Here is a 14,568-nt window from a genome sequence, read left to right as displayed (position 1 = left end):
TGCACTAATGGAGAGAAGACAGAGTGACGGAGCGGCCCACAGCGGGCGCTTAAACTGGCCACTTTAAGAAAGACATGTAGTGTGTATAGTATGTCTAGGTACCACTTTTTTTTTTTTAACTTTAAAACATACTCCTCAAACTTGACCTGAAGCAAACACGAACATAAAAAAGACGTTGCAAAGACATTTTGCCAGATAAATTACTCAGGCTTCAGCATAGAAAGGTAGCATGAATTTAACACATTAATTTGTATCAGGTCTGCCTTGATGTCAGTGAAAAACAACAGGTGCACAGGGGGATACAATACCTGCATTATTCCTACAATTATAGTAAACATAACTTTTTTTTAGGTTGTAGGTTCAGAATCACAAGAAATAAAACACTATAGAGGGTATTTTCAAACATGGTGCAAAAATCATGTACAGGAAAGTCGTCAGAAACAATTAAGCCTAATAAAGAAACTTTATCAGCAATAAAGCAAAAGAAGAAATCCCATTTATTACATAAAGATAAAGATAAAGAAGATAAAGATAAACTTAATTGATTCCCCGTGGGGGAAATTTGTGCATTACAGGCAGCTCAAGAAAACAGGGGACGGGAATATACTTATTAAAAATAAAAATAGAAGTTAAAAACAGATCAAACATATTTACATCATTTAAATAAATAAAAAATACAATAATGTAAAATTACACAGTAACTTGTTCTTAAAAAAAATAAAAAAAATCATCATCATCATTTAGTCTTTACAAAAAAATCATCATCATTTAGTCTTTACAAAAAAATCATCATCATTTAGTCTTTACAAAAAAATCATCAACATCATTTAGTCTTTACAAAAAAAAAGCTTTACACGTGCAGAGCGTTAAGGCTCGACAGTGACATCCTTGTTCTACTTGTAGTTGTGGTTTGTACGACAACCCCTGAATGCATCAGTGGCAAGATGAGAACCAATAGCGTGCGACATCCTGCCGGAGAGAGAAAAAAAAAAAACCCTTCTGTTGAAAACCGAGACGTGAAGCGAAGCGGAGGGCAGAATCTCACCGGCACCGGGGCCATCGTCTACACAACAAAGCCTCCTTAGGGGAAGTAAATGTGAGTGCAGATATAAAACCTCCAGCCACAGAGTGAACAGTCTACATTTTATCAGCCGGTGTGTTGCAAGACAAGAAGCGCAGATGGTGAGTGTGTGTTTTTTTTTTCCTCCTGTGTTTGCACCGTGTGTGTGTCTGCAGCCTCCCCTCCCTCCGCTGCTCTCCTCTCTGCTTCTTTTTTTTATTTTTTATATATGAGATGAGGAGAGGTGATGTCTGTCCACTCGTTTTGGCTTCAGCTGACTAGGAGCCTATTTTTTTTTTTGTAATATAAGCTTTAGAATTAAATAAAGATGTAAAATTCATTATAAAGGGGAGGTATTGTTAGAGGAGGGTCTTGTGTTGAATTTAAACGCCCGCCGTCGTGGTCCTCAAAATGCTAGCTTCACTGGCTAATTAATGTCAACCGACGACGTAATTTAAATAATTTATGCTTTACAAGTGAATAATTACAATTCAAGGTGGGGGACTTCTTTTTATGTGAGACATATGAGTTGCACAATTTGTCTCCATACCGAGCAAATCTACATTTTAAATGTCTGATGTTTTTTTTTTGTGTGGTCTCCTTTGTTTTTGCACAATGGTCGTGTTATGGTTTTGTGTTGTTGTTGTTGTTGTTTTTTTAACTAAATGTAATATTGTAGACTCCAGCTTGCAAAATGTTACATAAAATGTCTCTTTTAAAGCGAGCAGACTGTGAAGTTATCTCAAATATGGACTTTCAAGTGAGTTAACCAGCTAAAGACTGGATCATTTAGAGTCAAGGAAATCCACGTTAAGCTTGTTGAATGGGCTCTTGTCTAAATTAGGATTATGATTAAGGCTGGATTAAGTTTGCATTTGCGTTATCATCCTATTTTTGAGTGTCATATTATTGTTCTTGAATCTGTTTTTGTGGAGATTTGCCATTTAAAGAAACATGAGAAACCTGGTAATTGACACCACCCTATCCTCCTATCAGGTTACTGATCATCACCCTAAGATACTCATTCTCGCACTAAAAGAGGACGATGAAGTCAGGTCTTTTCATGCCTGAGTACAGTGTAGGCCTACTTGAGATAGATGGTTGTCATACAAAGGTTTTTCAAATCCAAGATAAGGAGTTTATCCAGGTTTAAATCTAGCATAACATGTTTACATGAGCAAAGCATAACTGGGATACTCAAAAGCAATTAAGAAGCATACTGTAGCTCAAAGGTCCTCTAAATGGGGATTGCATAGAATATAAACCAATTACAGTATCAAATAAAATCCACAGCAGTTTATGAATGCACCTGCAGCTGCTGAAATATTCAGCTGAGTCATACCAAATGAATGGATTAAACCTCTGCGTAAACCAGCATTGGATTAAAACTACCCCAGGTGAAAGAAAACATGTTTTTCCACTCTTCACACATTTTTCTTGTCCGTGTTTGTTTTGCGGGACAGTTTACACACTGCTCCGTGGGCTGCTAAAACCACTTTTTGTCCAATCTCGGGTACCACATTTACACTAGTCTGTCATTATAGCCCTGGCATATGGCGAAAGGGCTTAAGTAAGTATATGGTCAGTTTCATTTCCTGCCTCCGTCAGTGGGCTGCCTGACTGTAATTCCAGTCCAAAGTGACAGCACAGATTGACACCCTGCTCTGATGAATGATTTACGTCACTTTTCTAGTGGATTTAAAACCCTGTTTTTGTAATTTGATGTCTTTGTCCAAAAAGATTTACCAAAAAAAAAAAAGATTTTGGCTTTGAAAGGACTTGGTACGAAAGCTGCCTGAGGGACTAATAGCATTTATTTTGTTCGACCATATGCTCCTTTTCAAACAATTTTCATTAACGGAACAAAAACCTGGTTTGGTGGGCATGTCAGAAGTGCCATATGTTGGGAGGAGGGGGTGTTTTCCTGTTGTCAGATGTGCAGAACAGTAGTAAATGGGTCGCCAGCAGGACCAGGCAATAGAGCTGCAGGCAACAACAGCCAAAGTAGTAGTTTTCCCTAAATGCATACCCCTATCTCTTCTAATTCCAATCATTTATTTTACTACAGTTAGTTGATGCCTGAAAATGGAAACTATAGTCCAGGTGGTTGCTTGAACAAAAAACAAATGCACAGCCTCCTATCAGGCCTGGGTGAACAGGTGGATGTTTCTCAGTGTGATATAATGTTTGAATGTATTTTTAACTTGACAGTAATATATTGTGTGAAGCACATTAATTTTACATTTTGAGCAAACCAAAAGGTAATTATTTTCCAGTCATCAGATTCAGATTTATTACCAAAGTACCTTTTTTAAATCACAAGGAATTTTGCCTTGGTCTGATGGTGCATACAATAAAAAAAAAAAAGAGTAAACAATGGAGGTAAGGAAGCATAAATACAAAACAGACATTGTGACCATTCCAAATTTTAAATATACCATTGGATGAAACACATTTATAAATATTTGTTTAGACTGTCTGTTATTGCTCTTCATAGAAGTGATGCTATTCAGATTTCAGTCGTTTAGATCAGTCACTCTTGTCTAATAGCAGCACTCTGCCCTGCAGGTCTTTCTGTAAAAGATTCTCAGTAATAATAATTGAAATAAAAACAAAAATGCACCCATGTTGATTTGAATCTTTTTGACTGACAGATATTATATAGGTTACCTGGTTTCTGAAGACACAAAGGCAGATTGTGAGGAGTTTCCCAAAGAGTCAAATCAACAATAGTCTTCATATTTTGAAATCTGAAGAGCCATTTGGGAATCTACTCACTGCAGCTTAAATGATCTACATTAAACGTTTGGGAAATAACTATTTGAGACAGTCTTTTATGGGAAATTAATTCTTAAAACAGCAATTTAAGTCCTTCAGTTGCCCCAGTTCAGGAGTCTTTGGGAATTGGAAACTTCACAGACCCGATATTTAGACATATTTTTTCAGGCTGGCTCGGGCATGTTCTCCTGAATTCCAGTCCTTAAGGGGAATCTGGTTATGAAACGTTCCTCTCTCCTCTGGCTTGCGATAACATCTGATCAGTCGTAGCACTTGAGGCTTTCTTCTTTTCAGCACTCGCTAAATTGCAGAAGGCAGCGTCCCCTCACTGTGTCAAGTCATCACAGGTTACAACACATTCTTTCACAGGCCTTCACTGGTTTGGTTCTTTGAATTTTAAGAAGGAAGCATAAACTGACCAGCTGCTGCAGCATATCAGGAACAAACAAAGGTCACTGCACATAATGACATGTAATACCTTTTTTTTTTCTAGAGAACGTTCATTGTAGTTGGCTATCTTACTTTATGAATAGAAAATTGTCCAGGGCCATGTTTAGAGTATGGGATTAGCAAAGCTTTTTACATAGTCCTGACACAAACAGCCAGAACTGCCCTCAGGCAGCTTCTTCAAAGAACTGAGGGCTTTTTCAGGCAAGTTACAAACATTCAGTGCTTAACCTCAAGACCTGAAAGAAAAACTTGCTGACTACTAACTGAAGTGTTACTTTGTCTTGCTGAAAATATAACCTTCCTCTAAAAAAATTCATTTCAATTCAATTCATGGTAAAGAAGAATGTTACATTTATTTCACTGTGAGAGGCATTTCTCCTTTAAATCAAAAGAAAAAAACATCTAATAATGGAAACTGTGACTCATTTAGACCTGATCTGATTAGTTGATTAACTAGCAGCTGGATCAACTGAAAAATAATCTGCAATTATTTTTTTTTATTTTTTTCAAACAAAAATGTCAGGAATTTATGAACTCCATTTTCTTGTTTGTAAGGATTTGCTGCATTGGTTCTCATGAAAATTCTGAGCCATCTATAATTAGTGTTTTTTGTTTTATTTTTCTGACAATTAAGGTCTCATCCTGCTTTATTTTAAATATCTAAGGTGCAAGTCACCATACATTTTTGTTGAAGAAAAAAAACCTGCTTCTGCAGCATGCTGTTTATGGCCTTTGCAGAAAGCCTGCAGCAGGGCCGACGAGCATTTAAAAGAACTAATCAGTCTTGCTTTTGATGATCTTGTTTGCTTTTGCAGGTCATATAGAGGCAAAAATATAATAATTCCAGTCTGTTTTAGTCACGAGTTAAAAAGTATTTGCAGGAGCTTTGAAGATGACAATATTGACCGTAACAGCCTCCTCATACAGGAGGTGGTAAAACAAGTGTCAGACAGACAGACAGACACTTGAAACCCTGTGACTCCACAGTAAACTGCCTGTAGCTTTCTCATTGCATACAGGAAGTTGAGGAAAAAAAAGATAGAAGTAGTGACTGAACAAACACCCTCACACACTCCCAGATGTGATTAGTCTGCAGACATGTGGTGAACCTTCATCTGCACTGTTGAAGATGTGTATCCTCCTACTTTCATCACTTCCCCAGCAAGTCAAGTGTCACAACCCCATGGTGCACTATTTTTCATCACAGACGATTTTTTTTAGACCCATACTAGACTTAGTTTTTTTTCTTCTTCTCTGGCATCCTGTCCACATATCTTGCTTTGTCTCTTCATGTTCAGAGTTATTGATGGAAGCTTCCCGTCAGGAGGACCATATATATATCTGCCCTGCAGCAGCTGTTTCAGCTTTTGGATCGGTGCCATGGCTTGCAGGGCCACAAAGTGCAATATATAGTGAGATGCTATCTGCACAAATATTAGACTGAAGACTTGTGATCTGTGTTGCAAAAACTGAGGTGGAAAATTGCGTTTGTTATGATTAAAGTCATTCTGATTTACAACTTTTCAGCCCATCTTAAAGGATGAGGTTCCTCACGTTTGTTCCATTGTTTTCAACTCTGCTGTCTTGAATGATTAAGCAATGATCACGTCTCTAAAAATAAGGTATGAGAGAGAGTGGGAGCCTTGTTATAATGACATAAGACGTTTGTTAATATAACGCCTGCCTTCCCTTTTATGGGGCTGTTGCAGGGAATCTTTCAGATTCTGCTATGATCAAGTGTGAAGACAGGGGGTTTTAAATGCCATTGTGTCCATCAGAACTAGGAAAGCAGATACTTCTTCCGATGTGAACTATTCATGGACATGTTGTCCTTTCACCCTTGTTAATAGCCTTTTAAAGTTGTTGGAAGTGTTCTCAAATGCTGTTATCTGCGTCAGCAGATAGCTTTTGTAAACATTGAGATTTAGACAAGACCGGTCTGGTTTATAAGTTTTCTGTCTGTTTGATTTCCAAAACAGTGAAATACTTGCACATATGATTTTCATGATACTTTCTTAACTAGATTCCCAAATTTTCAATCAATTACATCTTTTTCTGATTTTGAAAGACTGAGAGCAGTCTTGGTGTCATTTAACTCTCTTGTCACATGGGTGGTCTGTAGCCTCAGGAGGGTAGGCAGTAGGAGTAGTGAGGGTAAAGAGTAAGATCTGCAACACAAGAGGTTAAACACGAGTTGGACCGTTTAGTGCGCAGATGAAAATGTGTCGAAGCCCCTTACTGATTACTTGTTAAAGGATTAGTTGGGAAATACACTTATTTGCTTATGCACTGGCTGGAAGAGAAGATTAATACCCCTCTAATGTCTGTATTGCAAATACCTAGCTTAGTGTTGTATAAAACTGGAATGTGTAAAACAGCTGATACAGTTATGTCAAAGGGGAACAAAATGAACATACAAGCACTTGAGGTCACACTTTAACAGGTTCCTTCTGACATGGCAATCTTATTTTCATGTACATTGCAAATTAACGAGCACAGTGTGCAAAATACTGCATTAGCTATGCTGAGAATAATTGGCATCAAGGTAAGATAGCACTATGGCGGCAGAAGAAGAGAAGAGCAAAGAGAATGTGTTTTTGAAGGCCTTGTTAAGAGGAAATCAGCACTTCTGCTTTCTGAACCTTTTGGTTTAAGGGGCAGATGACGTCATAAACACCTGTACAATGTGAAGCCTGCTGACCAGCATAAAGAAACAGGAACTGCAACATTACAGCTAATATGCTAAGTTAATATTTCCATTTATTTCTTGATCGCACGTCATATCATCGTCCATTGAGGACTCTCCTCATGTTTTCCAGGCCGGGTTAAATACTCTGTGTTTAATCTGTAAAAAAAGAAATCCAGTAAAGTTTGGCAGGAGGTCATTTGTCAGACTTTTTCTCCAGTCATAGCTGTAGTTTTCCCCAACTACCATTCTTAGTGTTAAGAAAATCTTACCCAATGTGAGTGTTTGCTTCATGTTAACCACAGTCACGGAAGTTGTATCAACCCTTTCCTCAACGAATTCTGAAAAACAGCATGTTGACTGCACCATGAACTCAGAAACACACAGTTATAGATGCAGGCATGTGCAGGTGTGATTAGAATCGAAACAAGGACTTGGATGAGGCGAGCAACTAAGAGTTGGACCTCTGCTGAAAGAAAGATTTCACTACTTGTGTGAAAGTGGTCTTTGTTTGGTGAGATGCAGCTCTCCAGCTGGCTTTAGCTTCTCATACACTGGCATGTCAGATTGCTTCACAGCTAACGTAGTGTTAGGACTTGCAGAGCTAATTAATTACACTACTATCCTCCTTTTTATGTTAACATTAAACACCATTTGCTCTGCTCGTGGAGGCATTGGATTTACTGTCCCTTCATACATTTAGTGACTTTTTAACTCTCTTTTTTTATTTACCAGGAAGATAGCTAATTTTTAAACTTGTGTTTTTTCACACTAAGTTTAAGCATTCATGCAGCACTAGTGGTCCTTCGAAGACATGTTTTTTAAGTTGAAAGTCCACTAGTAGGGACTTTGGCTCAGCAAGACTGAGGAAGCCACATGTGTCACAACAACTTCCTGCCACTTTCGAGATGTTTTGTGACATGGGAGACTCATGTACATATAAGGTGAGAGAAGACACGATGGCACAAGCTAATCTGAAGTCTTCCTGAATGTCTCAGTAAGTGTGTGTGTGTGTGTGTGTGTGTGTGTGTGTGTCTGTGTGTTTGGAATGCATGCCCACCCCCTAACAGGGTTACTTCTCATGCTGTTTTTTTTTTTCTTCACCAAAGAAAAAAGAAAAAAAAACGTCTGGCAATTCTTTGCCTTCACTCAGAAAGATCACTTTTCCTTATTTGGTAACTTGAATTTCATGATTTCATCCGCACAAATTAAGAACCTATTGACCTTGTTTTTTTTTTAGCTCTCAGAGCCTCCACCAGAAGTAAATCTTCTCTATGAGGTTAGTGGCGAGCTCAGTGGGAACTTCACTCATTCAGTCTTTTGTTTTAAATGGTGTTAAATCATTTTTAGATGATCTAAGTAGTTTTGATATTACAGCAGCAACAGGAAGTGGTGTAGCACACAGCTTGCTAGATGACCAGCAATGCGTAAACTGTCTGCTAGCTACAGTAGAAACAAATCAACTGAGCTCGAGTGGAACCAGGGATGAAGAGGAGGCAGACAACTGAGATGTGATTGCATCTACAGGAAGCTGCGTGGCCTCACTCGTAATGAGCCAATCATTTCAAAAGCATGTCATCCGGTTCTCATCTGTGCAGTCAACACTCTCGGTGTTCCTCCCTCCCCTCACAGGTGTTTGATGGTGCATTGAGGCTAAAATTTCAAAAATATTGTGCAGCAGAAAAATGAAGTGTAAAAACGCTGCCATATCTACTCGGTCCAGGGTCGTTGGGTTCTCTGCTTTTCGTGACACATATCAGACTGCCGCCGCCTCCTGGTTTGGAGTTCTATTGACTCACCGAGTGTGGAATGCATTAACTAATTGGCAGTAGGCTGCTATCAGTTTGATGTGGACAGTGCCGACTTTTAGGCCTGACAGCGGTGGACTTGACGTGATGCAGCAGTTGGCTTTCCTCGCAGCTTGTTGTGTATTGTCAGTTTGTTGTGTACACACCTTTAAGGCTGGCCTCAGCTCCACCTCATGCCCGTTACTAGGTTGATTTAAAGTTACTTATACAGTCTATGGTTCGGAGCCATGTTGAACTTCTGTGAGCAGAACCCCCTTCTCAGCATGCTTGATGCAAATTGAAAACGTTTTGCTGTTTACAGCAGTGACGTCTTTTGAAATAAAGGATGGCAGAACTAGAAGTTTAGATGCTGTGATTGCTGTTACTTGAAACTTAACTGGCATTTACATGAAAGTTAAACAGAACTGTCTTATACAACTTTAGATATATGTTCACTCACTGGTGGAAAACAATAATTTTTGATATCTGAAAGTTAAAAGGAGATGTTCATGGCAGGTCAACATTTTTACAAGAAGGAAGCACAGAAGTCAGTGTTACTTTGGCTGGTTAATTTGTTATTTTAAATACAAAGCAGGGAATTTTGCATGTCAAAGATTAATAGACCCTCAAAATTGAAGATCAGCAGTTGCCTCTGTTGCCAAAAATCTCCCATAACATTATAGCTCTTGGTGCAGACCCTGAGCTCCCTCCGACCCACCCACCTTCACCACTTCCTTCAGCTCCAGCCAAACGGCCTTACATAACAGGGTTTTAGCAAAGTCTGCAGTGGACTTTTCTCCTGCCGAAACAGAGGCTGCCCTTCTTCCCTGCACACTAGTTTTTCCATGGCAGTTACTGCATGCACGTCAGAATGTCTCTCTGTATGTCTGTTATCCGCTTGAACTACCTGTTAGCCGTGCTTAAAGAAATAGCTGCGAGTTCCTGCTGGAGACCGGCTGCAATTCTCATGAGGGCAGATATACAGCCATTACTTCTCTGTAACTTCCTCCAGCCTATGATCATGCTTATCTTTTCTTCTTCGCCTCTTGAGAAACTAGGGGGAAGTCTTTCCATTCCTCTTGTAATCATGACCCAAACTGTAATTACCTTACAGAAACATCAACAGTCTGATTGTGAGTGGGAATGTGGTGAAAACTTAAATAGCAGCCAGAGATTTTATAAACCTCAGATTGTAGGAAAGAAATGCTTAATGAGGCCACATGTATGAGTTACAAAGTTGTAAAAAATATAATGATAAAGACGGTGATGTCTTTTTAAAATGACAAAACTCCTTCCATTTGGAAGTGACTTATGTGATACAGTCCTGTAGTGTCCCTGAACTACAAGGCTGGACCTGAGCTGTTGTGCTATGTTGAGGGCAGCCCCATGCAGAGAGTCCAACAGTTCAGCTCACATGGCCAGACAGAAGGCACCTGATCCTCTCCCAGGGGTGCAAAGAGACAGATGGAGCAAATAAAGAGGGGTAGAAAACAAGGGATCAGATTTACTGAACTAACACACCGCTCAAGGTAACAAGAGGACACGGAAAAATATATGATTGATGTTTCTCCCATCTTCCTCCTATTTTGGTGACTGTGATGTACTGCATCTAGAGCAGTTTTTTTACACAAATTTGAATTAATTTGTTTGAGTTTGTTTCCCTTTGTTCATTCAGGACACCAGGAACAGCACTGAAGAGAAACCTGTCCAGCGATCTAAGGTAAACATGTATCTTCTGCCTCTTCATATTATTCTGTTGTGCTGTGTGCATTACTCCACTCCACTTCACTTTCGTCAGCCTTTGATCTCGGAAAAGAACAGAGGAAGTCTTTCCTGCATTTTGTGTCTTTTTACAAATGCTAGCTTTCATCTCACTAAGGATGGAGGGCCTAGCTCCCTGTCTGTTTTGTGTCTGGTACTAAATCTGTTTATTTTATGTGCTCAGTCCTTTAGCTTTAAAACCCAAAAGGAAGTGTGTACAGCATGTGAGAAGACGGTCTACCCAATGGAGAGATTGGTTGCCAATAACATGGTCTTCCATTCAGCATGCTTCTGCTGCAAACACTGCAACGCCAAACTCAGGTGACTTTTCTAATGTTCCTGTTTTGCATGTTTGCATGACTTTCCTCTTCCAATCATTCCTTTTTTGGATTGTGTGTAACCCTTTCCTTCTTTGCCTCCTTGCAGCCTTGGCACATTCGCAGCTCTTCAAGGTGAATTCTACTGTAAACCTCACTTTCAGCAGCTGTTCAAAAGCAAAGGCAACTACGATGAAGGCTTCGGACGCAAACAGCACAAAGAGCTCTGGGCCTCCAAGGAGTCAGATAATATAACAAAGACAGCATAATCATGTCTGGCTGTGTCCCATCCCAGTCCTGTCTCTCTCTCCCTCTCCCTCCCACCCCCCCTCCCCCCTCCCCCTTCCTCCTTACACTTCCTATACATCACGATGAACACATGCCTCACGTGCTGGGGTACTGGTAAAATCACCCAGGCACTCACTTGCTTTTTGAAGGCCATCAGAACAGATACATGCACAAACAGATAGGAAAGGACTGGCCAGTCATAATCATTCCACTTAAAAATAATAATAGTCATAGTCTGGGTTTGATTTTATTAATGTGTATTTTCTTATTTCCTGCTTGGAATTGGTAGATGATTGTGACCAAATGCCTTCTCTGGTATGGGAAGTTTAATAATAATCACTTTTTTTTTTTCCTCTTTTTTTTTAATTATTATGATTTTTTTAAATCATTTGCACCCTTTTACTTTACGAGTAAGTAATCTGTGTGCTCAGGCAAACATATCAGAGGGGTAACAGAGCATCCATGTTTTGCAGTAGAGCATAAACTCAGGTCAATTTTCATCCAAGAGTTTCTCGAACATATTGCTTAATTTAACTCATTTCAAACAAATAACACAAACCCAGTAATAGCCCTCAGTATTTTGACTTTGCCGTCAAGAGACATTAATGTCAGTTTGTCAGGTTTCATATTTATGATGAACAAACAGGGTGCAGAGTACTGTAAACATAACCGCACACATCAGCAACAGCTCACCTCTCGCATTTTAAATGTTTGTGTTTTATTTCGGTTGCTCCAACCCGATGGTTTGTTCTTATTTTATTAACCACTTTGAGTCTTATCCTTGCATGTTGGGATGACTGGTTCTTAATAGCCTTATCTTATGACTGTATCGATCTTTTGTGTTGTGAATGATTTGTCTCCATGATGCATAGCAAATCACTTCTTAAGGGGGTTTCCAAGAGTTTGGATTTGATTGATGTCATGGCATAAGTTGATCCTCTCCAAGCTTCGATGGGTGAACTTTTAATGGAATTCTCAGATTGTGCGTTTTGTATTCTGTCTGTACATAGAGCTGTAGTTTGTGACTTAGTGAACATTCCCCACCAAACGCTACTCTCCACTTCCACATACAACCCCACATCCTCACCAGACTAGATGTGGATAATCACAGAGAAACAGAGGCTTTGTGTGTAAACATCCCTCAGCTGAAACATGAAACAACAAGAGGAGGTATATACGGTTATCAGCTAAGTGGAATACCACAGAGACATTTGTTCATCACAAATGAGGATGTTAACAGACAATGCTTAAGCCTTGCAGGTAATCCCAAAACTTTTTTCTTCATCATATCACCCTTGTCAGCATCTTGTGAGGGTTTTTCCCAGCTGTATTTAGGCGTAATATAACTGGATAGATTTCACTGGGGCGTGGATGGATCCTATCCATTCATATTTTTGTTCCCCCAAGTCCCATCTAGTTAGAATAGACGGTTTCCTTCTTTTTAAGTAATGCCTTCCTGATCTCATCTTATTCGCTAAATGCATCTTAGCACTTAGCCTTTAGCACCTGGACCTATTTCTTATATTGAATTAACAGTACGTGTTTGAGGGAGGGTTTGTCGTTGTATTGGTCCCCTTTTGTGCTCCTGCATGCTGCATGATAAACTCGGTGCAGAGCACCCCCTACTGGGGAAAGTGTGACAGTAACGACTGGAGAAAGTGTGAAAAGAGTATAGGAAGAAAAAAAGTCTTGCCTGTGAACTCAAGGAAGCCTTTATTCAAAGTTTAGTAATATGTTGCCTCAGTCTGCTGTGCAGCTACTGCACTTCAGCTACTTTGATCTTACTTAATTCCAACACCTAAGAGAAATTAACACAGTTAAACAAGACTTCCACTTCTATTTTTCATTCCTTATATAGAATGAGTCTAAAGCCATTCAAATATTTCATTATAGAAAATGTCTGATTACCACTAAGACTTGACTGACACTTGAATGACACAAAGTACGTTTTGTGAGTGAAAGTTTACTGTGAATTTAAGAGTGCTGTGCGGAAAAATAGAAACTTAAAGAGATGGATATTTTCTTGATTTTAAAGGAGAGGCCTTAGAAATAAATAGCTGACCTTGCTTTTTCAAACTAGTTCTTTGAATCCACAAATCTAGACCCAACAAATGTCCTGTTCATGTCCAGAAACAGACAGGCTAACTGTAGAATCCCACTCTTTAACATAGGATTACTTCACCCAACCAGCATCACCTTCTAATCTAACCACTTTTTAGCAACATGTATTTCTCAATCATTTCTAATTATACTTGTGTGACTATGTATATTTCTTTTTTCATTATTATTTTACATTTTAAAACGGTCCTCTGGATCCCTGAGAATGCTTTAAAATCACAAGTATCTAGAAATGCTGTTTTTGTCATTCTCCATTAGCAGTTCGCCAAGGTACAACTTCAGAATCTGTGAATTGCAACGTGTTATTGTAACAGAGTAGATAAGGTACACTTTTACACTGGTGCCAAGAGGCTCAGGTGAATGATTGCAGTGTCACGTTTTAAATGTAAAACCTGTGAGTCATTTCATTTTTTGTGCTATACTTGATGTGGACTTACTTCTCAATGCTGTTGTTATCGAGACATTTTAAATGTATGCATCTTTGAAACTTTAATCTGTATTAAAGACTTGACCTGTGGATTGAGGTGGCCTTACTGAAAAAGGACGCTTGGACTGTGTTGGCAGTCTTTCCCCTCTATTCCCCCTTCTCTCTATTGCTTAGCTGTGGTATGGAAATGTATCATTTTAAAAGCACCCCCTTTCTACGCCAATATACACATTCATTTTGTGCATTTTCTTCCTTGTTTTTATTTTTTTTTTACATGCTTTTTGAGAAAAAAAATAAAATGCTGGTGTTGATTTAATGCAGTGTGTTTATTAATATAAAATAGCAATATAAAGTATTTTCTGTTTACTGTTCCTTCTACTACTCAACTACATGTAAGAGGGGAGCATTGGATCACAAGTTACTTTACATCTATGAGAAGATTGTTGATTTAAGTTATTATAATGACATTTTTTTAATAACCAAGTTAACAGAGCACACAGCTGGATGAGTTGATCTTTTTTTGTGCAAAGAAAAAAGTGAAATAGTTGTATCTTCACAAATATATGCGTACTGCTTTTTTTGGATATACTTTAATGTAGATGATTAAATAGGTTATGATTTATGGACCAGGGAGCAATGTAAGATATTTCCTGCAGTTCTCTTTTAGTTCTTATAAACTAGAATGGCAGTGAATTAGGCAAAATAAAAAGCAAATAATTTAGACTAAAATAATCAGTTTTGGCAACGAATTAAAAAAAGATAAGTAGCTTCTGACATGCAAACACTTTATTTTGTCATAATGAATAAGATTAATCTGATATAATATATAGACATTTTTGTTGTAAAGCAGCCCGCGATGTTTCTCCGAGCGGGCTTACATTACTCTCCTTAAGCAA

The 14,568-nt window shown here is 38.7% G+C and overlaps 1 protein-coding gene across 2 annotated transcripts; it reads left to right on the top strand.

The window, feature by feature from the left end:
• Positions 1-983: 983 nt before the first annotated feature.
• limd2 (LIM domain containing 2) lies at positions 984-13,988 on the top strand. 2 transcript variants are annotated; one of them, XM_065964664.1, is made up of 5 exons: positions 984-1,182; positions 8,224-8,253; positions 10,437-10,481; positions 10,707-10,843; positions 10,949-13,988. In XM_065964664.1, exons 1-5 carry the CDS (start codon positions 1,180-1,182, stop codon positions 11,106-11,108), a joined length of 375 nt encoding a protein of 124 aa, XP_065820736.1. In that variant the 5' UTR covers positions 984-1,179; the 3' UTR covers positions 11,109-13,988. The 2 variants fall into 2 exon arrangements, with proteins under 2 accessions (XP_065820736.1, XP_020501367.1); XM_020645711.3 differs by lacking the exon at positions 8,224-8,253 and having other exon boundaries at positions 993-1,182.
• Positions 13,989-14,568: the final 580 nt, after the last annotated feature.

This window comes from Labrus bergylta, chromosome 16 (genome assembly GCF_963930695.1).
Source record: "Labrus bergylta chromosome 16, fLabBer1.1, whole genome shotgun sequence".
NCBI classification, from domain to species: domain Eukaryota; kingdom Metazoa; phylum Chordata; class Actinopteri; order Labriformes; family Labridae; genus Labrus; species Labrus bergylta.
Note: the sequence above shows the minus strand (reverse complement) of the source record. Positions and strands in the feature narration are given on the sequence as shown.